Source organism: Trichosurus vulpecula, chromosome 9, assembly GCF_011100635.1.
Source record: "Trichosurus vulpecula isolate mTriVul1 chromosome 9, mTriVul1.pri, whole genome shotgun sequence".
In the NCBI taxonomy this organism is placed as follows: domain Eukaryota; kingdom Metazoa; phylum Chordata; class Mammalia; order Diprotodontia; family Phalangeridae; genus Trichosurus; species Trichosurus vulpecula.
Window position 1 is genome coordinate 58294850 of NC_050581.1, and position 22126 is coordinate 58316975.

The following is a 22126-nucleotide window of genomic DNA, read 5'->3' on the forward strand; positions in this document are numbered from 1 at the left end:
TTTTGTGTTTTTTTCCTTTTCATTCCTCTTATGCATAGTTACTTTTTGTTCTCTCAGTTGGTGGGAAGTAGATTTTTCCAAAATTCTCTCTCAGCTGCTTTTTGTCATTTCATATAAATTGATTATCACATAATTTGAAAGGTAGGAGAATGAACTTTATACTTTAGTTATAATGTATTGTTTAAATTAGGCATAAAGTCCAAACTCTGGTTAACTACTTACTTTAGAAGAGTTAGGTTTATAAGTTTAATGTCAAAAGAATAGAGCTGAATATCTCTTAATTTGTTAAAAATCATTTATTAAGATTAGGCAATGTCTTTCTCTAATTTGGGAAATGAGGAGAAGGCAGCATTCTGGGGCAGACTTGTCTGAGGTGAAGATGATATACTTAATGTTTGCAGTAGCTAGTGTTTGAACAGAGTTTGTTCATAAAAATGAAATAAGCACATACAACATAGCTTTTGAGTGGGAAAAGGCCTCAGAAATCATTGTATTGTTAATGTATTTTTGCTTAATGGGAAGATCTTTCCCATCCATTAATAGACCCATGGAAGCCTAAGTCCCATGAGCCTGGATCACAAGGGTTGTGATGCTCTCTGACCCTGAAGAAGTGTATATGTACTCCGAGGTTAGCATTGTGCTTTGGGGCTTACTCATGGGAAGAGTGTTTGGGTGATTTAGCCAGTAAGGAACGCCCTGCCCCACCTTGGAAAACCCAGATGTTGGTGCTTCTCTCTCTGGTAACTATGTATGTATTGCTATGGTCAGACAGTTAGAAGCCCTGTCTGTAGGTCTTTATTTCTCTGTTTATATAATTTCTGCTTGTAATTTCTGTATTTTCTCTGAAGTTCAGGGTGCTGACTTTTCCCCTGAATTAAGTGAATGACATATCTATATATATATATATCTATACACACACACACACACACACACACACACACACACCCACACACACGTGTTTGATTAAAGTAAGATTGTTGACAAAGAACCTGTGCTAGCAGCCATCCTGTGTGCTGGTGTTATTGGCCTTACATCCCCACAGCAGCTGCAAGCAACATTGTTGTTACAGTCATCTAGTCTCATCTCCTCATTTTAAGAGTGGGAGAAACAGAGTCGAGAGCCCAAGTCAACAGAGGGAGCAAGTAACTTGGCTAGGATTTCTTTTCTTCCCTTTCTGTCTTTCATGCTCACTCTTGAATATAATTAGCTTCTGATTACCTCACTTATAAACATTTTTGAAAATCTGTTTTGTACTCTTCTAAGCCAGCCAAATTTACCTCTCCTATGTGTGTGTGTATCTTATCTTTATTCACAAAATGACTCTCTGGAGATTTCCCCAAAGACCACTTGTAGGAGCCACTTTCTCTTGTGCAAAATAAATAAAGCAAATTCTGACCCCAGCTCTTAAGTCTTTGATAGCCTGGTTATTACCTACATAATTTCCTATTTATTTCCTTTTGTCCTAGTTAATTTCCTAGTTATTTCATGGAGAATCTGAATCTTTCTCCTTCCCCATTGTCATATCTCTACTTTGTCTCATGCCCCCTGGATTCAGTTCTGGATATCCTTCTTGGTACAGAGCAATGCTAAAAAGACTGCTGCCTAATACTATTATGTAACCAAGAGCCTGATTTCTAACATCTTTTGAAGGTCAGGTATTGTTGTATAGTTGAACTTGTAATATCTCTGGAGTTAGAAGACATGGATTCACATTCTGCCACCAACCCTTACTTGCAGATGTTACCTCAAACAAGTCACTAAACTTCCCAGGGTCTCAGTTTCCTCATATGTAAAATGATGAGATTGGACTCGGTAGCCTCGAAAGAAGGGATTCGTAATCTAGGGTCTATGAACTATTTTTTTTTTAAAGCACTTTTATAACTACATTCATTATAATTGGTTTCCTTTGCAATCCTATTTTATTCATGTAAAAATATTATTCTGAGAAGGGGCCTATAGTCTTCAACAGACTCCTAAAGCAAGCCATGATGCAAAAAAGCTTAAGAACCTCTACTCTAAAATCTCCTTCATATCTATGTCTATAGATATGTTGTAGTCAAATTGACCAAAAAAAATGGCATATGTGACACAGTTGTACCACATTTCACATTTGCTTGTTTTGTCATGGTATTAGAAAGATTTTGGTTAAAATCAGTATACCTCTAAAGATATATTTGAAGTTCAATTTTGGGGCACTGCCATTTTAATGCCATTTAAAAAGTGATCCAATATAAATTTTCCAGTGGATTTATCTTCCACAATTTTAAACAAACCAGTCAAAACTGGCATGTACTTAAACTTACTTTTCCTTCTCATGCCAGCTAAAATGGAGCTTTTAGGGATTCTTTGGGTTCAGATACAGAAGGAAAAATGTTAAAAGAAAGATAGTTTAGGGAAGCTAGCTCAAAGAATGGACCACCAAGCAGCACCATACTATTTATGTGTTGGCTCCCTGCCCAAAGAAATGTTTCGATGTTAGAGATGAAAGGGAGGGAACACAGATCATTTAGTATAATTCCCTCATTTAACAGATGAAGAAACTAAGGCCCAGACTGGTGACAGTCACACAGTGAAATGATGCATTTCTGGCACATCCCACCCTAGAACTTGAGTCTGCTGACTCCCAGCCCTGTGTTTGTTCTCACAACTTCACAGCTGCCTCCTTCCCCCACCCACACCGTTAAAAATTTCCATGGGTCTTTGTCATACTGTCTGAAATTCCTCCAATTAGAGATTTATTTGGGTTAATAAGTATTTACTTTTAAAAACACAACTCTATTTGGGAGAGTTAAGGAGCTTCTGAGCACTTATACCTTAGTGTAAAGTCATCTAATTAGATTTTTTCCCCCCTTAACAGCTGCACCAAGAGCTTAAGAGTTTTGGTTATGGTGAGGGAAAATAGCTCATTTTGGAGCTTGCAGTAGCACTTAGGGAATTTGTATGGGGTAAGTCTACACTTGAGGGAAAATAGCTGATTTTGGAGTATAGAGCATTTCTTTGGGCGTCTGAATTGGCTAGGTCCACCCTGTCCTATTCTCCAAAGGGGAGGAGCCGTTGTGAGAGCTTTGTGAGAGCACCAGGAGGTAGAAGAGAAGTGAAGAAAGGAAAGTATGAGATTATTTGAAACAAAATTAACATTTCACATTTCTGCCCCAGGACTAGGTTTGTGTAATTTCCTTGATAGGATCCTAGATCTAGAACTGGAAGGAACTTCAGAGTCCATCTATTACAATGTCATTTTACAAATAATGAAACTGAGTCCTAGGAAGGTTCAGTGTTATGCCCAAGGTGATTATTGCAAGGCACGCAAATATTTTGAGGATAATAAATTTTTTTTTGGAGGGGGTGATATTGGCCCATACTTTCTGGACCATGTAGGGATATAGGAACACTTACTGGATTTGCTTATATCATTTTGAAAGATATTGAGATGATTAGGGAATCCTGGATAACACTCCAGTTATTTCCGGTTGACTTGAAAGAATTAGCCAGCTATTAGCACTTAGTGCAGCACCTGAACAATGCAGGTGGTCAATAATTCTTGTTGAAGAAATGTTGTTGATCGCTCAGTTCTAAGGCATGGGTGGGAGCCTAGGTTCTTTGATAAGAGGCAGTGCGGCATAGTGGAAAGACCTCTGGATTTGGAGGTAATATAGACAGGTTCAAATCCCACCTTCTAGCTCACTCACATATGAAATGGAGGTAATAATAGTATGTCACCTGTGGGCCAGGTGGTATTCCATTCCATAAAAGTCCCTGGGCTCCAGTGAGCCTAGGTTTGATTCTGGGGACCTTGACTCTGGAAAAAAGAGAAATCACACTTTTGTCATATTCTCTGACTTTTAAGACTCATTCAGGAGTTATTAGGAAAATTTCTTATCTCTCCTGTTCCCTAAAAGGCATTAATAGAGTCCATTCTAAAAGAGGTACACAGTGTACAAAGCAGATATCTGACATAGAACAGCTATTTATTTCTTCCACCATAAAGAAAATGCTTAAAACACAAGACACTTAAAAAACATCTTATTTATATCTTTTGTTTTATATCATTTAGATTTCCCCCATTTTCTTCTTCATGTCTTCCTAAAGACCAATCTCTTATGACAAATAATTTTTTTCAAAGAAGACTTAAAAAATCAGCAAAACCAATCAATACATTTAAAAAATCTGATGTTATATGCACTATTCCACACTCGTGGATCCTAGCCTCTTCAAAGGAATGGGGGTGGGAGTGGGAGTGTCTCCTCATGTCATCTTTGAGATCAAGCTTGTTCTTGATAATTTTGTTTTATTCAGTTCAGTTGTTTTGGGGTTATTTTACCACTTAACTTTTTTTGTAGTCATTGTATATATTATTTTCCTGGCTCTGTTTTTTTCATTTCGCATTAGTTCATTTAAGTCTTATCATGCTAATCTGTATTTGTCATATTTTTCATTTCTTCCAGCACAGTAAGATTCCATTACATTGATATACCATGATTAGCCATTCCCCCAGTTCTTTGATTCCAGTTCTTTGCTGCCACAATAATACTGCTATCTCAATGAGGACCATGACATCAAGAATGTGATGCCATGACTTGCAAGTGAATTGGATTTAAGTGAAGGATGGTTGTGCGAAATCACCAGCCTTGCACTTTCAGGCATATATATATATATATATATATATATATATATATATATATATATATATATATATATATCTTTTCTTTTTGTCACATACCACCTTGGTATATGTGTGTGTGTGTGTGTGTGTGTGCGCGCGCGTGTACACACAGACACATATGCATACATATGCATGTATTTGTAAGCGATACTTTAATTTTATTTAATATTTAATTTTATTATTTTAATTTTTTACTTCAATATTTATAGAACCATTGCTAGGTGTGCATATGTTCATGTATGTTTGTGTACGTAAGTATACACACATGCACACACCTTTACCCCTAGCATTGGTGCTATAATGTTAAATACAATTAAAATCATAAACAAAATAATGATAAAATGAAATATTAAGCAAAATTTATGTGAAATGTGGATATCTATCTATCTGTTTGTTTGTTTCTCTCTCTCTAATTACCTATGTACGTAGCAATAGAATCTCTTGAGTCAAAAGATATAGGCATTTCAGTCACTTTATTTGCATGATTCTGTGCTGCTATCCAAAATGATACCAATTCACAACTCTGCCAATAATGTGGTTGTCTTTCCATAATGCCTTCCATATTGATGATTACCATATTCCATTGTTCTGCTAGGGGACCTTAGGAAGCTGTTGAATCCAGGCCTCTCATTTTATAGATAAAAAGCTGAGGCTGAAATAGATTGTGACTTACTTGGAGATGCCCCACAATTAAGTGTTTGAGACAGGACTGAAACTTAGATCTTCTTGAGTCCAAAGCCAGCATTCTATTCAGTGTGCTCACCTAGCTGTCTTGGGGGCACTCCAGTCCAGTGGATTACAGGGTTTCCCTGATATACTCCTGTTGCTTTCAAGTGCTTACCTCACAGGATTGCTGTGAGGAGCAAATGAGATCATGTTTGTAAAATGCTTTGTAAACTTTAATGTGATCTATATATGTCAGCTTCAGTTGTCATTAGTATAGATATATTGTGGAATCTTTTAGCCCTCTGGGATTTAGGAGTATAGAAACACATCACGATTTCTCCCCAGCCACTTTCTTAATGGTATTCTGGAATCCTTTAATGATCAAGTGGGTGGCTTTCAGACCATAAGCTGGATTGTAGACAGGCACCATTTATGTCTATAGTTATAAAAATAAAACATAGTACTAAGTCTTTAGCAACAATCCTCCAGGGGGTTACAAGATGAGCATATCACTCTGTGTCATGTGCTAAAACTTTATATGTTTGGGTTGCTAGGCTGGTATTTCAGAGACAATATCCCTCAATTTATTTTCTCCTAGGTATACTATTTGGACTTGGGTACACTGCCACCAGTTGGCTGCTTGTGTCCTGATATACAAGCCTCCTGGGATGAGCAGCTGAGGTTCTCATGGTGATAGTTAAAAGAGTAACGTACCATATTGTTATCTTCCACCCAATTTCTAAAAAAAAAAAAATAAAGTAAATTCCTAATGGTTAAGGATAGCATTTACTAATCACTGACTTCAGTGGATCTCTGGTCTAATTGGCATGTGTATTCTGTCTGTCGGTACAGATCCCAACCCACTCATGCTTCCTCAGTCTGCCATGTGTTTTGTAGTGGTCCACAAGATTTATTCAGCAGAGACTGTATAAGCATTTGAGATTCTGTCTCTGTTTTGTGTGATTTAGAATTGTTCTTGTGCCTCATTCCACCTCATATTTAGAATTTTTTCCTCCCTGTATTTGCACAACTCACGTATTTTCTTTTATTTAACCTTAATTAGATGGTGCCTGATTCCCCTCTTGCAGTTGGTCTTGCCCTTCCTTGGTGCTTCTTGGTATGGTTTTTTTTTGTAACTCATGACTTATATTGTATGCAAAGGCTGTCTCCATGGTCCAGCTTCAAACAGGGCAGTCTGTTCTGAACTTTTACTTTGTACTAGTTGTCCCTCCTGCCTGAAATGCTCTTTTCTTACCTATATCTCTTGGAACCCACACTTCTTTTTAAGGTTCAGTTTATGCCCTTTCCTACAATAGATCTTTCCTGATTTCTTCAATTGTTTAAATCTCCTGGCTCCCTGCCCCCCACCCCCAAATTACTTTATATTTTGTATGTATTTTGTCCATGCTTACATGTGTACAGGTTGATGCCCACCTCCATTGTTTTGTAAAGGAAGGCTTCTCGATGGTGGGGATGGTTTCATTTTTGCCCTTGTATCTCTGGCAAGTGCCTCGTATGGTGCCTGGCACACCTAGCAAGTGCTTATTGAATTGCATCAGATGGATTTCCTAGCAGTCTGCTGGTTTGGCCCATGATCTAATATATCTGTAAACCCAGGAATCTTGGAACGTCAGAGTGCCTGAATGGCTCATATGTGCCTTCCCTAAACAAACAGTTTTGCTTAATTTGATGTTATTGTTGAGTCTAGAAGTGACTTATTTGTGTTAACTATGACATTTAAGGAGTATTTCCCAAACTGTTACCAGACTGAGATAACCTCTAGTTTATTCTGTGTTTATCTTGTACGTGCAAAGCTTTTTTGCGTGTTGTCTTCCCCCATTAGAATGTGAGCTCCTTGAGGGCAGACTCTGTTTTTGTCTTTCTTAGTATCTCCAGCACTTAGTACGGTGCCTGGCACGTGCCAAGTGCTTAATACAGGCTTGTTGACTTGACTTATTACTTCTCCTCATAAATCTGCCACAAAGAAACTGTTTAATGTGCTCTTATATTCTTAAGTCATGGAGATTGGAGATTTGGATTGTCTAGTTTGGTATCCCTTACTCTTGCTCTGTACCTAACAAGCTTCCTCTTCTGGTCATGTGTCCTGCATGCAAGTCATTATTAGTTAGTATGCTACAGCCTATTTATAGTCATCATGGATCTTTCCATTGTCCTTTGGGTTACCTGCAAATGAGATTCTTATGAGTTCATAGTGTTCCATGATTCATAACTATGCAGCATCACTTCAAAGATATTACCATGGAAAAGATGAGCTTTTGCTGCACTGAACAGAGCGGGATAATGGAATAGACTGATTTAGCCTGATCTTTTCTCCATCTTTACCACCTGCTATCTGTTTGTTCTACTTTTCTTTCTTCCCCCTTTACCCATTCTCCTTTCCCTTCCAGTATTTGAGAGCACTATGTTTTAGTGATAGTGAACTGACCTAGGACTCAGGAATACCTCGTTTGAGGTCCTGTCTCTGGCACATGTTGACTGTGTCCCCATGGGCAAGTCACTTAACCTCTCAGTGCTCTAAATTTGTGGTCTCTAATGTGGGAGCTGGGGGCTTGTCTCAAGAGATGTATGATCAACCTGTATATTTGTATATGTATTGATAGAGTAATTCAGTGGGCTGCCTGTTCAACTGCATGCTATCATCTGGGCAATGAGTGTTTTCATCCCATTGTTTGCCCTCTGTGGATGGCATGCTCATCTCTTTTTAGTGACTTCACTCAGAAGACCCTTTAACATTTTGGCACTATATGCAAACAGCATAATGTCATCTGAACACAGAAGCATCTGTAGTACTGCCCTACTGATAAAGGCAATCCTTCTTTTTGAACATTCTGCAAGGTAGCCCCTGTTAGACTGTGAAACACATTTGCTTTTTTCCTTCCATTCAACAAGTATTTTATTTAAACATCTATTGTATGCGGTCACTGTGCTAGGTGAGTGTATATCCCAGCTTGATACTTCTTTTGATGTCGAAAGCGGATCAATGAACACAGTTACCTTTGGGTTGCCATTTATTATGGGATCTTGATCTTAATCTATGAGTGGGAGGAGCCGTGTTTGAGGAAAAACTTTAAGACTTTCTTTCTCCCTTACAGAATTGCCTGATTTTAATCACTAAATAGACATGGTAGGATTTTATATTCCATACAGCGTACAAGTCACTTATATGACTGTGAAGATGTAGTCCCCTATAGAAAGTTATCTGTGAACTGCAGCCTGACCCTTTCTCGTTTTCCATGAGGATATCCTCAATCCATGCGCAAGATATTATCATTTAAGATTTTTATAGACATGTGGTCCTGAAAATATCGGTTAATAGTTGCTCATGAATTCTCTGTTGCTTTTTTTTTTTGAGGGTGGTGGTAAGAGTACAGTACATTGAAATTTCCCCCTCTTAAAGATATTTTGAAAATTGATCTGAGTGTCTTTAAAATTCTCAGCCTCTCAGCAGATTGCAAATTTTTCAGTTTTTTGCGGGGGGAGGGTCTTTGTATCCTGAGCATCTAGCAAAGTGAAATGAACATATATCCCATGAAATTATGTTTTTGGTTGTCTTTGATCAAAATAACTCCTCCAGCATCATAATTTGCCTCTTTTAAGAGAATCTATGAGTTATCTTTCTATTTGGTTGCAACTGTTTTGTCTTCTGGTTTTATTTATAGTGAGGATGTCTCTTTGGATATGATGTAGTTTTTCTAGTAGTGTAGCCACTTACGAGTCATTGGACTATCGTACATTTAGAGCTCTAAGAATTGGATTAATATTTTTCTCTCTCTCTCTCTCACACACACACACACACACACACACACACACACATATATGTATATATATATATGTATATGTGGCATGAGGACACCCAGGGAAAATTCCCAGAGCTAGCGATGGAGTGTCTTGTTCATGGAACAGCTAGGGAACCAGTGTTAGTGGATTGAGGAGTATGTGTTAGAGAATAAGATGTAAGAAGACTGGAAAGGTAGGAGGGGGCTGAGTTATGAAGGGCTTTGAAGGCCAAAGGAGCATTTTGGATTTGATCATGCAGGTGATGGGGAGCCACTGGAGTTTATTAAGTGGGGCACGTGTGTGTGCATATGTGTGTGTGTGTGTGTGTGTGTGTGTGAGAGAGAGAGAGAGAGAGAGAGAGAGAGAGAGAGAGAGAGAGAGAGAGAGAGACATATTTAGACATGAGCTTTAGGAAAAATACTTTAGTGACTGAACAGATGATAGATTGGAGTGGAGAGAGACCTGAGGTGGGCAGACTCACCAACAGGGTATTCCTGTAGCCCATCTGGGAGGTGATGAGGGCCTGCACTAGACTGGTGGCAATGTCAGAGGAGAGAAGGGAGTATATTGAAGAGATGCTGCAAAGGTGAAATCAACAGGCCTTGACAACAGATTGGATATGGAAAGTGAGAGAGAATGAATTTTCGTAAATAGCCCCCAAATCCTAGACCTTCTGTTTCTCCCCCTCACCCACATTTCACCATGTTGGTCCTGTTATGGTAGAAGCTGTTTTTGCATTTTTAACTGTTCAGTGTGTCACCATGGTCAAAAAATTCATAACCTAATAGTCAACCCTTCTGGTGACGAGCTGAAGATGATCTTGGATGGCAAATATTGTCTATCACTGGAATAACCTTTAGGAATGCAGAATCACTTCCTGACTATGGTAAGATGTAAGTACTTTTGTGGAGGAATATCAGTATGGTTATAACAATATATAGTTAGAGAGAGGTTTTAAGAAATAGAAACACTTTGGAGAAGTATTTACCTCACTCACTGATCTTTAACTCTACTCACCTTATAAAGTATTTATGCCTTGTAGGGTGCTTAGAGATCAATTATCTAGTCCAACATCCTCCCCATCTCCCATTGTATAGTTCAAGAGACTGAGGTCTAGCAAGATGAAATGATGTGTAATCTAACTTGGATTTTGTTGTAGAGTTGAGAAAAACATTCCACACTCTCCTTGAACCTTCTTGGCTCACTCACTGTAGCTCTTTCATCTCCTGCTTTTAATCTGTCTGTAGCAACTGAAACCCTTAACAGCTTGCATTGACAGCATCTAACAGTGTATACAGCATTCTCTACCCGTAGTCCTCCACTTCTCTACTTAGAGGTGAAAGATATCTCTCATATTTTGGTCTCTAGGACCATGACTAGTTATTCAAATTATTTGGTGCTTTGGTTATTTTTTAGTGTTCTTTTAATTTACATCACTATAGTAACTGTGTATTGTTTTCCTTTTGTGCTTCTTTTACTGTACATCAATTTCTTCTGTTTGATGCACAAGTGAAATAAGTGCATTGGTTTCTTCTGTTGTCTCATAGAGTTTAGGTTTTAAAAGCAATTTAAACCAAATGCTTCTCATAGTTTTTATGTTGCCTTCTAAAGTGATTTCTCCAGATACTCCATGAAACTAAATAGCCTTTCTCTGTAAAATGAGATGTGAATACTCTCTGCTTTCCAGAATATATTATTTTTCTTCACTGAATCTAAGGAAAACAAATGATGTCAGAAACTATTATACTTCTGTGCTGTAGATAAGGAATAGACTGGTGGCATTTACCCATTATAATGCTGAGATTTTCTTTTTACTTGGAAAATGCACAGCATTGGTGAGTTAGACCTATTTATCTCAGCAGTTTGGTATATGTTTGAGTTACATTTTCATATTCCAGGCATACTAGGCTTCAGGTACTCCTAATCATAGGATTTGGGGAGGTAGTTAGGGCAGGGAGTTAGGAGGAAGAGACCTATAGGCAGAAGAAAGGAGGCAAGAAAAATACACATGAAAGAGAGAAATGATACTTTTAAAAATGTTTTAAAATTTCTTCTTCAGGATGAAAATGTAGTGAAATTTTTTCCTTTGATTTGCTGGAATTTCATTTCTGTGTGTGTGTGTGTATGTGTGTGTGTGTTACAAAGGAGATTACATTAATGGTTGCTGTTACCTAATAGGTGTGTTATGTCATCATAAGATAGTAGAGATTGGGGATTTAGGAGTTTGGGTTCTGTTCCTGGCACCTAGTCCCTAATCTGTCACTAACTGTGTGATCTTGTTATGTCACTTAAACTTCCTGGGTCTCAATTTTTTCCTCTTTAAAATGAAGGCATTGGACTGGCTATCTTAAGGATTCTTTTAGACTAAACGCTCTCTGATGTTAAAAATAGCTTCATATAGCACTTCCAGGTTTGCCTTTGATTTTTCCTGTAGTACTGTGAGGTAGTGACAATGGGTAACAAGTTCAAAGTTTAAAGGGTTTATCCATAATTATTTAGCTAGTAACTATCTGGGGCAGGATTCAAATCTAGACCTGTGGTGACTTTCAGTATAGTATTCTTTCCATCATGTCATGTACTTCCTAGGCTCATAGCTAACAGCCTATTCTATTCATAGCTATAAATTAGTATTTGCTATTTTTTTTACTAATTAATTTTATAAATTAATTTTTACTAATTACAAGTCATATCCTTGTGGTTAATAGCTGTGTGACCCTGTACATATCTCTGAATCTCTCTGGATGCCAGTTTCCTAAACATAGGGTGCAGCTTGTTCAAAGGTATGGGACAATGTAGCGTTATGTATGAAGATTAGCACTGAGCATTTCCGAAATCTTCCAAATTGATTATAGCTTCTTTCTATCGATGTGTCTCTCTTATTATGGGAGACATCATGACCTGACTCCTCGTGATCAATTGTACCAGATACTTCATTTCTCTACATTTACTACCCTGCTCATTTGTTTGGAATTTGTGCCTATGGCCTCATTGCAAATTGCTCTTAAATTCCTCTCTACAAGCTAACATTATACACCCTGCCCTGGTCCCCACCTATTTATTTCAAGGGATTTGCAAATTTATAAATGAATAGGTATACTTCCCATAGAATGTATAAACAACATGTCTCTCGTGTGTATTCATTGTTGTTCAGTCACGTCTGACTCTTCTTGACCCCATTTGGGGTTTTCTTGGAAAAAATACTGGAGTGGTTTGCTAATTTCTTCTCTAGCTCATTTCACAGATGAGGAAATTGAGGCAAACGGGGTTGAGTGACTTGCCCAGGGTCACACAGATTGTATCCAAGCATGAATTTGAACTCAGTTCTTCCTGACCTCAGGCCCAGTGCTCTGTCCACTGCTCTTCCTAGCTGCCATATATATATTACTGTTTTTCAAATGTTGATGCTATGGTGACATGAGCAGTTGGGAACTCATCTTCCTGAGTTTGAATCTGGCCGCAGACACTTACTAGCTGTGTGACCTGGGGCAAGTTACTTCAACCCTGTTTGCCTCATTTTCTTCATCTGTATATTGAGCTGGAGAAGGAAATAACAAAACCACTCCTGTATCTTTGCCAAGGAAACCCCAAATGGGGTCATGGAGAGCTGGACACGACTGAAAAACATCTGAACAACAAAGCTGTTGTGATGAACAAAATGCAAATTCCTTTAAAATATTACTGAATTTATAGTAGCTTCTTGTCATGTATTTCCTCAAATAATGGATATTGAAGGGGGCAGGTTGTTACAATGGAAAAAGTCCTGGTTCTTAAGTCTTAAGGCCTGAGTTTCAAATCCTACCACTTATCCTTCCTGTCCCTTTAACCTCAGTGCCTCAGTTTCTTTACCTATAAATAGGGGTTAGACTTTGAGGTGCTTTCTATGATCTTATTATCCTGTGAAAGTATAATTGCTATTGTGGGGATTCAAGAAATGCTGTAATTTTTTGAAAGGACTCTTATGCTTGAAAAGCCTGGGAGCCACTCCTTACATCATGGCCTTTATATTCCCCCTATTGACCCGGCTGCAGCTATCTCAACAGCTTGGTTCCTGTGACAGTCTCAGCTGGAGCTTGATCTTGGCATCTGTTAATATAAAGGTGTAAATGTGATAGGGAAGCTGCTGTCTTCACAGGCATTCTGGAGATGTAGCTGCTGACATTCATCCCACCCTATTTTCAGGAGTACATTAGTGATGATGTCCTCAGGGCAACTTGAGGACATTAAGTAAGTTAGGGATAACTGTTAGCCTCATACGCAGAGGAGTTCAAGGCTCCCTTCCCTCCCTTGTACTGTCAGGGAAGCAGAGATCTAGGTACAAATTAATCTCAATTCAGCAAGCATTTGTTAACTACTACCTACTGTATGTCAAGCACTGTGCCAGGGTTAGGAAAATGAAACTGTCCCTGCCCTTAAGGAGCTTATAGTCTACTGTGGTAGAGCACAACATGCAGTCAAGTAAATGCAAGATATATATATATATATATATATAAAATAAATATAAATTTAATTTTAGGGACAAGGGAAGAGGAGATGGAAAAGAGGAAGAGGGCAAGAATGAAGATGTCACCAGCTATTTGCTTTTGTAGCCAGTGGGGAATTAGTCCACTACTGTGCTTGCCACTCTGGTTCCTGGTATCCCATCTGCCTGTAGTAGACATCTGTTCTCACTTAAATCCTTGCTCTCTTTTTGCTTCCTCTCAGGGTCCCCAACCTTCATGTGGCTGTAAGTTTGCATATTACTCCTCCTCTTTAAGAAAGGAGTCACATTAGGAAGGTAGATTGGAATGGGCTATGCTAGGAAGACTCATTGTAAGAAGTTTTAGATGTTAAACATCTTTACATTTTATCCTAGAGGCAGCAGGGAGCCACCGACATTTCTTGATCAGGGGAGTAATGTGGTCAGATATATGCTTTGGGCTCATAGTCCCTTCACAGTGCTGGGAAAGCCTGATGCTCTTCTCGCTAGGGGATTCTCAAGTTTCTGCTGAGTTGGGGTTGGCTTGGCTGTTTAGACTTAAAATTTGCATGATAACTTTTGATCTCTTTCTTTTGGATCATGACTGTCGATTTTAGTAATCATGTTATGTATTTTTAATCACATTTAATAGAATAATACATTTTTTTCCTTTCATAGGGCATTAAAATCATGTGGACAAGGTGGTACTGCTCATGTAAAGTTAGTAGTGGAATGGGACAAAGAGACAAAGGATTAGTGAGTATTGTTTTACTTGGTATTTATGACATCATTGTTTTGGTTTTCCTCCTTTTTCACTCTGTCTCTTGAAAGATTTGCTGGGGAAAGACAGAGAGAGGAAGACATCTTTTCCCTTTGTTGTTGTTCAGTTGTTTCTAACTTCCATGACCCCTTTTTGGGTTTTCTTGGCAAAGATGCTAGAGTAGTTTGCCATTTCCTTCTCATTTTACAGATGTAGAGCTAAGGCAAATAAGGTTAAGTGACTTGTCCAGAGTCACATAGCTAGTGTCTGAGGCCAGATTTGAACTCAGGAAAATGAGTCTTCCTGAGTCCAGTCCTGGCACTCTATCCACTGGGCCACTTGGCTGCCACCTCCTTTCCCCTCCTCTGATGTAAATACCTTGACAGTCTTGCATTCTATTTGACTCATCTCCCTAACCATTCTAGGCTTGACTTCAGTTTTACAGCCCCTCATAGCCTACTTCATTTGTTTCATTGCTAATGAAGTAAAGGCCATGAATTCAATTTCTGTGTATTAATTGGCTTTATTGTGTTTTACCGGCCTCTTTCTTATCCCCCCATCAGCTGTTTTTTTCAAATGGAACATTCCATTGGTGGCAAAAGTACAAGTTTAGTATGAATTGCTTCAATTCTTTCCTACTTCTCTTAAAAAAATTCCAAAAGCATTTTTTTTAATTGAAAAAGAGATTTGGAATTAGGGAGACCTTAGTTCATATGTAACTTCTGACCCTACTTTTATGACCATGGATAAGTCATTTAATTCTCTGAGCCTTAGTTTCCTCAACTGCAAAATGGACATAGTATTGACCATAATACTTAATGTCACAAGGTTATTGTGAGCTCAAATGAAATAATGTATATAAAGTGCTTTATAAACTTTAAAGCTCTATTATAATTATAATACTATTACTAAGCAGAGTACTTTTCAATTTTGTTTTTTGTTGTTGTTTCATGAGTTGCCCATGGCCAAAGAATTCATTTCCCAATAGCCACCCTACTGGTGATATTCCTTTCTTTACTTAGCTGGATAGGTCTTGGAAAACAGACTTGATACCTTCCAGCATGGTAGAACCTACCAGAAAGCATGGTCCATTGGCATTGCCTTTGAGAAATCATGGTCAGTCACCTCCATATTACAATGAGACATTTATGTGGAAGGTAGGCAGGTCATTTGACAAGAGCTAATATTTTGGCAGGGTCTGAATATTTGCTCCTCTAGTATCTTCATGATGTCAAGAGAAAAGAAAGAAGGCCTCTAGCATTTTGGGTGGAACCTCTGTGGCAAACATATAGAAGGACATGAATAGGAACTGCCCAGAACCGGCAGACATGGATGGATTGCAATCTGCGTTGTTGGAGGAACCATCTTGCTTTGAGGTGTACTTGAGTACTCTTCAAAATCATATTTAGTTTGTTCCTAGTACTTTTATATCTCAGTCTTCTGGTTGTGAAGTCATTAACAGCCCCACAAACCCATGTTGTTGGAAAGTGCTACTGCTGGCACCATCTTAGTTTTCCTTTGTCTTTGGTAACTCCCTTCTTTTCTTTTTGCAGCTTGTTTGTAAATACAGAAGAAGAATATGTTCCTGATGCAGAAAGTGTCCGTCTGCAGAGGGAACATCATCACCAGCCTCAGACTTGCACTTTATCACAGTGTTTCCAACTGTACACCAAAGAGGAACAGGTGAGTGAAGGTAGAACGGGTAATTTGACAGCTTAAGAAAGTGGAAAATTGGTAATTGGCAAACAAGCAGGCCTAATGATTGCCACTTTCTTTTTTCTTTTCTTTTCTTTCTTTCTTTTTTTTTTTTGACATATCCATGGTTTGTGGAATTGTTCAATGCCTACTTAGAGGATATTTGATATCAGTTCTATCCAGTTAACTCTTGCTGATCTTAGACAAAACATTTCCTTCTTAGCACAGTGCCTGGAGTGTCTAAGTGTTCAATGAATGCTTGTTGACTGGGTCATGGTTTCCCCATCTGGAAAACAATAGAGATGATGGTGGTAGTGAAGACGTTAGATTAAATATCTAAAGTTCCTTCTAAGTTCTAAATCCTAAGGTCCTATGTTCCTTTTAAGACTTTAAGGTTATTAATATGAATATCAGTAAAATGTTGATTTAATCAGATAGTTTAGAGTAGTGGTTCTTAACCTTTTTTTTTTATAGACTTCTTTGGAAAACCCTTCTAAAATAACTTTTTCTAAAAAGAATCATAATTGAAGGAAATCTTAAATTTAAGTTAGAAGTTAGTAATTAAATAAACGTAGATGTTTTTTATCCCATTCATGTTCACAGACCTCCTGAAATCACAGACTATATATGCAAAGAAACTCTGGTTGAGAGAATGAGGTATACATATTGGTTAATTTAATTTTATGGCAAATTAAGAATAACGCTGAAATCCCCTTTTTGTTTCAATTTATGGTGTTGAAAAGCTTTCTAAAATACATTAGTTCACTTATTGGCTATATTCCATCCTTACATTAATGTAATTCTTTTCTTTTGTCTACCAAATCGACAAGCATTTGTTTAACACTTGCTCTGTGCCAGGCACTGTGCTAAGAGTTAGACCATTTTTAAACTTTAAGACTTTAATAATGCCATATGTTGTGTAGAATTTGAATTTGTTCCATATGCATTGGGGCTTGTAAATGAAACTGTGCCCTCTGCTAAAATCTTATTCCATTGCTTCATGGTGGTGTGGGCGGAATCACCAATTCTGTGCAGATGGAGTAGCAGCTTTGGCAGGTGAACCTTGTCTAGATACGATTTGGACTAGGCTTGCCCTTCCTACCCTGAAGTTTTATGATTAGGTTTGTTTTCCTCCTCTCATTTTAAGTAGTGAAAGAAAACACTGGATCTAGAGTCAGAAGACATGGATTCATATTCTGGCTTTGCCACTTATTAGCTGTGTGACTTTGGGCACTTCTCTAACTATCAGCCTCAGTTTCCTTTTTTTTTTTTAAACAAAATAAGGTAACAAGAGGAGGTAATAGTACTTCTACTGCCCATGTCACAGGTTTCCTTTTGGGCAAAGTACACTGAAAACTCTGAAAGGTATAAAATGAGATACTATATTATCTTTTAGGATAATCTGACTTCACGGAATCTCCAAATTTTGTCTACCAAATCACCAAATTTTGTCTCCAAATCACCAAATTCTGCATAAGTTTGTTTTCTCCTTAGCTGCTTTTTGCGATTTTATAAATCAACAATGCTCCCAGGCTTCTAATGTTCTGTAATGTTTTACAAATGAGTGTGTATTCTCAACTGCTGTTGCTGTTGGTTTTGGTCTTTCTGCTTGGACAAGGGGATCCAGTGTTCGCTGGCTGAGCCAATCTTTTGGTCTTGTTATTGTAATGATTTTTGCATTGTTTTAATGCAAATAGTGACAGGTAAAAGTTCAGACACTGACTCTTTTTTTCTTATTCTTCAGATTTGAGGGCTTATTTAAACGGGTCATGTTGGAAAGGCAGTAATTGCATGTGGTGTCTTATTTTCATCCAGTTTGATGAAATTTTTGTGTGTGTGTGGGATATTTTCTTTGGCTTTTGCTCCAACCGGTTGATGTTTCAGCTGCACACAGATGGCTGCTTCTGAAATGACTGCTGCATTGGTGATCAGCTGTTTCCTGTTTGATAAGATATGCTCAGTGTAGTTTCTAAAAAGCTATATCCTTTGGTGCTGTCCATATCTATTGCCTCCTGACTCCTCCAAGTATTTGTGGTGTTCAGGCTTGCAGTTCTACTCATCTTGGGCTTCTCTCATTTCTTAATACCAAGCCACATTTTCTAACTGCCCTCATTGCCTTCCCCTTTGCCCATTCAATAAAGTTAAGGCTATGTTGATCTTGTTTGGAGGATCTTATCAGGTTCACTGTGGAGCTTCTCTTTTTCTTTATATTTTGTGTTGGATGTTGGTCCCTAGGCTACAGTTCTCCTTGTGGTGTTACCTGCTTAGGTTTGCCGTTTACAATCATTGGAAGGTGACAAAATGGTTATCTTTTGGTAAGGGAAGGAGCCTTATATCTGGAGTCGAGGACATGGGTTTGAATTAAAGGCAGCGTAGTATAGTGGGCAGCACACTGGACTTAGAGTCAGGAAGACCTGGGTTCATGTCTCACCTTGGACACTCGGTGGATATGTGGGCGTGGGTCTATGGTCTTCTGCATCCCAGCTCTGCTGTCTGACACCTGCGTGACTCTTTCAGCTCATTTAACTGTTCTGAACCTCAGTTTCCTCTTTTAAAATATGAGAGGGTTGGCTCAGGTCTTCCAACAGTTTATAAGATGAAGGGCAATCTGTAAAGTTCCATTCATTATAAAATCCTATAATACAATGAGTGCATTAACTATGCTCTCAGCTGTACATGCCTAAGGTGTAAGTCTAAACTTTGGGCATTATGTATCATATCAAAAGTAACAAATAGGGTGTGAAGGAGAGTCTTGGAGGCAGGTGAATTTGGGCTTGAGTTCTGATTCTGCTATTTAGTACCCGTGGGACTCTGGATAAATCACTTAACTTTTCTGAGGCTTGGTTTCCACATGCTTAGAATGCCATTATAGCATGGTATGCCATGATAATAGGATCTGTAAAACCTAATTCACATGATTGTTATGAGGAAAGTACATGATATCCCTTAAGGTACCATGTGAATATAGCAGTCAAGTCCAATTTGGTGTGAACATTAGTGTCTTTCTTACCTCAGCAAGCTGTCAAATCCTTGTAATTTCTTCATCCTAAACCAAGGCTGCTTTGACTGGAAACCAATTTCCAATATGGTATGAAATTCCATTTCAATTGAATCACCCATAGCTGAGCTCAGCAGCAGATATTTTCTGGAATGGTGTTTAGATTCATAGACAGAGTTGGAAGGAACCATGGAGGCCACCTAGGCCAACCCTCTCATTTTACCATCGAGGAAACTCAGTCCTAAAGAAGGCTGAGTGACTTGTCTGAGGTAGCAGGTAGTACCAAAGCCCGCATAGCTTCCGTTCTATACCATTCCCCATTCAATGCCTGTGACTCCACTGATCAGAACTCCCTTTTCTGGTTAATACTCCTCCATGTCTAGTGCCCCCCATTAGAATGTTAACTCTTTGAGGTAGGGACTGTCTTCTCCCTCTTTTGTATTTGTATTCCTTGTACCTAGCATATTGCCTTACACATAGTAGGTGCTTAATAAATCCTTGACAGTTGATTGGTCTGCCTTCTAATCATATGGTTTCCCTGTATTTATCTTTATTTCTCTAAAACAAGAGTTTGGTCTTTTAATGTATTTCAGGGGCTCATCAACTTGAAGGGAAAACACATCTCTATTTTCACTAACTTTTGGTTTCTTTTGTGATCCTATTTATGGTTTTTTTTTTTTAGTTTAACAACCTTATTCTGAGAAAGGATCCAATAACCTTTACTAGATTGCTAAAGGGGTTCATGTCACAAAAAAGATGAAGGACCCCTTTATATCCAAAGTCTCTGCTATTTAGTACCCGTGGGTACTAAATACGTAGGGTCACAACATGTGCCTTATCTCTTTTTTACCAGCAGGATTCTGAATTGGGAAGTTTCCTGGGAAGGAAGCATTATTTCTCTTAGTCTATATAAAATATCATTGAAAGATGTAGCTTAACAAAAGGATAACTGGTCAAAAAAAATTAGACCCAACCTAAAATCATTTCACTTCTTTGGGACTGAGTTTCTCTTGTGACATGAAGGGGTCGGATTAGATCCTCTAACACTTGGCAATTTTCATTTTTAGCTTGCCCCAGATGACGCTTGGCGTTGCCCACACTGTAAGCAGCTGCAGCAAGGAAGCATAACATTAAGCCTGTGGACCTTGCCTGATGTGCTTATTATACATCTGAAGAGATTTCGACAGGTAAGGGCATCCTCTGTGAGGTAGGAGGAAACCTAAGGACAAATTCTAAGTTTTCAATAGTAGCTACTAAATAAATGACTTTCTTATAGAGGAATGGCACCCCCAAATGGTCCTATTATGAATCGCCCAGACCTTCACCATTACCTCTATTTTTGTAACATCTCCTTATTATCCAAATCAATGTTCAACATCCTCTCTATGAGTTTACAAATTTGATTTCATGTTGCAGTTTCTTTGCTTTGCAATTCTTTAGTGTTTATTTTTATTGATCATATTTCCAGCTTATGGTTTGGGGTGTGTGTGAGGTTAGTAGAGAGGAGAACCAGTAGAACCCAAGTAATTGAGATCAGAAGTAATGCAACCTAGATAATTGCAATTCAGCTTCATCTAAAGTGCGGCTGCTACCTCTCATTCCTTCAAGCAGTTCTTGGAAATAGCAGAGCAAGATTTGATGTACAGTTGCCTGATATACAGCTTAACCATTTGGTAGAATGTAGGTTCCTCGGGGGCAGGGTCTCCTTTTGCCTTGCCTTTGTATCTCCTGTGCCTAGTATGGTACCTGCACATTTCAGGAAAGGCATTTTTTAATAGCAGAAGAACTTGTGTTGGCATTATCTGGGAAATGCAGCAGCTACAATTGGTATAATTGTGACAAGAGATGGCTCATTGAATGAAGAGGGGGAGCGATATGTTTGGCAGAGAGTTGCTTAATAAACATGTTTTGAAATGAAGGTGATGTAAGAACAATAGATACCAATGATTTTTTTTTGTAAATTCTAAATGGTCATTAGGTGTTGTTGAAATAGTATATAAATGAAATAGTGCTACTTCAGGGGCATCATAAGCTAAGTAAGCATTTATAGGTTGGCCTGGGGAAACCAAGCATAATTTAAAACATTTTTTAAAGGGGGAGATTTATTTTGGATTCCAAACAGCTGACTTATAAATAAACTCTTGGAACTCAGCCTGTTTGTTAGTAAGAAGTTGGGGCCTATTTGTAGCATGAACCCTTTATATCTCCACTACGAGAGGGGAACGGAAGCTGTATATATTTGTATCTCTTTGCTTTGGGATGTGGTTCTGTACTTAGAAATGAGGTGAGGCTGCTATGTGGTGCAGTGGATAGAGCATCTGAGTTTGAATCCTGCCACAGATACTTACTAGCTGTGCGATCCTGGGTAAGTCACTCATCCCCTCTTAGCTTCAGTTTCCCCATCCGTAAGAGTGACATAACAGTAACACCTACCTCATGAAGTTGTTGAGGATCAAATGAAATTACATGTGTAGTTTGTAAACCTTAAAGCTCTACATAAATGCATGGACGCAGCTGTAGTGTTGTAGATAAAGAGTGGCCTCAGAGGATGAACAGGTTCAAGTCTTGCCTCTGGCACATGTTGGTCATATCTTGGTGCCCCAGGTAAGTCTGGGTTGTATCCAGAGGCATCTAGGGCCCTGTCCTACTGTGACTCCTGGGCTCACCATCTTTGTTTAGGCACAATCTGTCCTGCCATTGCTTCCCAACATCCTCTGAACCTTACTCTCTGCCCTGATGCTTTCACTGTGGCACCCAAGTACCACCTGGTCCTTCTATCTGCCAGGTACTGAAAGCTGCTTTAGTGTTGTCTCTCCCAAGCAACTTGAGAGCAGGAACTGCCTCACTTTTCTATTTGTAGCCCCAGGATTTAACACCACACTTGGCACTTAGTAAGTAATTTTCTATTCTATATGGTGCAGAGCAGGTGCCAGTCTGCTTCATTGGTAGAAGGAGGTACTTCCTTTTCAGTTAAATCACAGAAATCACAGGTCTGGGCTAAAAAAATTATGTATTAGTTTTAAATTTTATTGATATTTTGTTCTTACATAGTTTAAATTTTCTATTGTGTTCTTCCCCTCTCCTCTCTCA

The 22126-nt window shown here is 38.5% G+C and overlaps 1 protein-coding gene across 1 annotated transcript in view; it reads left to right on the top strand.

Annotated features, from left to right (window-relative positions):
* USP31 (ubiquitin specific peptidase 31) overlaps positions 1–22126 on the top strand; it is a 131168-nt gene that overhangs the window by 88679 nt on the left and 20363 nt on the right. The window contains exons 10-12 of the mRNA XM_036738184.1: positions 14262–14339; positions 15897–16026; positions 20104–20223. Of these exons, the coding sequence (XP_036594079.1) occupies positions 14262–14339; positions 15897–16026; positions 20104–20223 (328 nt within the window). The remainder of the gene's footprint in view (positions 1–14261; positions 14340–15896; positions 16027–20103; positions 20224–22126) is intronic.